Below are 2,980 nucleotides of genomic sequence, written 5' to 3'. Positions count from 1 at the left end.
TACGGCCATTTGCTTATACCCGTAGATAGGTAGCTTAGGTAAGATAGCCTGCTGTATGTGTATATAAGACCAGCCATGTAGGGGACGAAACCTCAGATTGTTTCTCCTCGTCTACTACCTGTAGCACTCACTGAGCTCACCAGCTCCTTCATATATCTCTCACCCTTTCCTGCATCTGCCAACAATTGACCAGTAAGTCAACAGGCTCTTGCGCCACATAGGGTTCAGGGGAATACCTTTGGGATCAGGGGGATCAGGGCGGCACGTTCCACGTGACTGTCCCTTTTTAGTCTTTTTGATCTCTTGTCCGGTGTTACCGTGACAGCAGTCAGTGCTAGTCGATTCTTGGCTCTCTCCTGACAACTCACAGTAAGACCTGGGGAAACGGCAGTGATGCAGCCCTGCATCTCGAAACGTTGTCTCACAGTCGTCATGAAGCCTCAAGAAGTAGATACTCACCAAATTCTCAATCAAAATGCGGCGCTCTGTAGAGTATCAATATACAGCGCATATAGTCAGTCTATGAACCAATTTCGGGATGGTAGTGGATGAGACTCACCATGTAATTCCATAGCGTGGACTTGTCTAGTATGCAATTGTACACAGACGTGAAGCGAAAGCTTACGGTCAAGATGATTGCAAACTCGTTACGCGTTGATTCCGAGACACCCAAGATTAGTCAACGCACGTTGCAGCGATCGTACCCTACGCTAGAGTCGACGTCATGCGCGTAAATGTGCCGCAAGTGATAAAGAAGCTTTAGAATATGACGGTGCCATCAAGGGGTTTGACATAGACTGGCAACGGAGGTCGTACGCGGAGCAGGTTCTCATCCAGACCAGCTAGGGGCTGGCACAGCTGACCACACAGATAGGACCGCTGAGCAGCATCTGACAACCGGACGAGTACTGAGTACCAAAGCGGCAAGCTTGTATTAGTGTCGTTGACAGTGAGAGGAAGGGCAAGGACGTGCGTCGGAGCTTGAACTGAAGTCCAGCAGTGACGTACGCGTCGCCCGCTTACCATCTACGGTAAGCTGGCTTCCCAATGCGTTGTGCACGTGATGGTGACTCTGCAGAAGTGGCGACGACATAGCTGGAGACAATGGAATCCCGATGACGACTGCGGTATTGACATGAAGATATCAATCATAAGGTCAGTAGGTGCTGAGAACAGGTTTCAAAGCAATAATGTCACCTCTTCTCATACTCTGAGGCTGTATTTACTATCTGTAACATTGCAATGTCCGTACACCTGCATATCAATTTATATAAAGGCGTATATTTGTACAAATGGTTCCTCATATGATCTGCTAGAGACTGCACATATCTAATAGATATCAGTAAGGCAATACTAGATATGTACAGATAATGGCTCCTGGCCAGACATCAGTAGGTCTGGGGACACCGCATGCCATGGGGTGTTGTCTGACATTATCTGACATTGCCTGACATTACAAGATTTCGGGATACATTACCTACATAAGTCTGCCTTATCGGCCCAGATCGGTGTCCGACCTTTTTGCTGATGTAGATGAGGGCACTTCTTCCACCAGCCCTCCCTGGCCATGAGTCATCCGACGCCAAACCCTGCCATCCTTTCCTACGTGCCTTCCTACCCACCAGCTTCGTAGCACTTGAAGCCGTCTCATCGCACAGTGGATGAACAAATCAACAACGCCAGACAGCCTCATGAACCGCTACCGAGCTCGGACTCGGAGAGTCGGAACCTTTTGCGCGCGGGAGATCCTGACTCTAACCTGCGCTTCGCCAGCCGAATCGTCGAGTGAAAGACAAAGAAAACTGTCACGACCGTTGGGATGCTCTGAGCTTGTCATAGCAAGATTCCGTGTGTCTATGTTCGGATGGCCCATCCCCTGTAACAGTGCAAGATCATCTAGTAGATGTGATAAACCAACCGGCCAGAGTGTCCTGATGAATCAGAAATTTCAATTCAACGATCCCCTTGGGCCTCAAACGGAGATCCAAGGACGACTCGGTCCCCGGAGGGCAAGCTCCTCATGTTACCGTTTTCCATAGTGCATAAACGACTATCGTTGCATATGTAGCCAAAACCGATATAAAGATAATGTAAAGATCAATGAACCGTCCCCCCCCCGGTCACTTTGCGCACGTCGGCCGCGCATGCGCGACGCTTCTCGAGTGCCACTGTAGGCCCCGTACGCTTATATGCGTGCACTTTCTCTGTACACAATCCTCCACTCGCATGATGCACTCACTCAAACCCAAAAGTCCATGTTGAACGGATGACGCTGCTCGCAAGTTGACTGGAACTGATGGGCGATTAATAACTTAATTATGCATCATGATTTCGGCTCAGCAGCGTCCTTGAGGAATGCTTCAATGATTGATGCATTGATGGTGCGATCTCATTGATGAACGCACTGGCAATTAACGAAAGTGCGAGAACATCTACCATGAACGGGGGGATCGCGTCCGTGTAATGGCAGCACATGTAGAGCTTTTTATGTAAAGACATACAGTGAACATCGACGAGCGAGGATCAGTGTGTATAGAAAGCGAAATGCGTTACAAGACGGAGCTGCAAAGTCCCGGAAAGCGACAGGCGACAGACGACAGCATACGGCAACGGCTACACCAGCTTCGACTTACTTGCGAATGATATACGGTGCATATCTGTCACAACTAAGCCCGTCAGCACGCGTCCGTGCTAGTACTCTTCTAGATCTGGACTTACGTATCAGAGGATGAGATGGGTCTAGAGATTGACGTTGATAACCACGCAGCCGATGTTGATCAAGCCGGCTGCAGGGAACGCGCATAAGCATGCTTTGCCACGAACGACGACGCCACAGAGACTTACCAAAGACGTCGTTTTCGCAGCACACAGGGGTGTTCGAGCTGGCAACGCGCGTCAGCTATATCAACCTCAATGGGAACGCTCGCACGGAACACTCACCAAGTATCCCCGCCAACGACGGGGTTACAGCCGATGCCGA

At 49.8% G+C, this 2,980-nt stretch overlaps 1 protein-coding gene across 1 annotated transcript in view; it reads left to right on the top strand.

The window, feature by feature from the left end:
• Positions 1-2,807: 2,807 nt before the first annotated feature.
• Positions 2,808-2,980, top strand: part of LAESUDRAFT_752451 (uncharacterized protein) — a gene marked incomplete at both ends in the record, with an annotated part of 1,616 nt that continues 1,443 nt past the window's right edge. Inside the window, one exon of the mRNA XM_040911727.1 lies at positions 2,808-2,963. Coding sequence (XP_040759618.1) covers positions 2,808-2,963 — 156 coding nt within the window. The remainder of the gene's footprint in view (positions 2,964-2,980) is intronic.

Source organism: Laetiporus sulphureus (genome assembly GCF_001632365.1).
Source record: "Laetiporus sulphureus 93-53 unplaced genomic scaffold LAESUscaffold_54, whole genome shotgun sequence".
Taxonomy (NCBI): Eukaryota; Fungi; Basidiomycota; class Agaricomycetes; order Polyporales; family Laetiporaceae; genus Laetiporus; species Laetiporus sulphureus.
The sequence above is the reverse complement of the archived record's forward strand: the minus strand, read 5'-3'. Positions and strand labels throughout refer to the sequence as shown.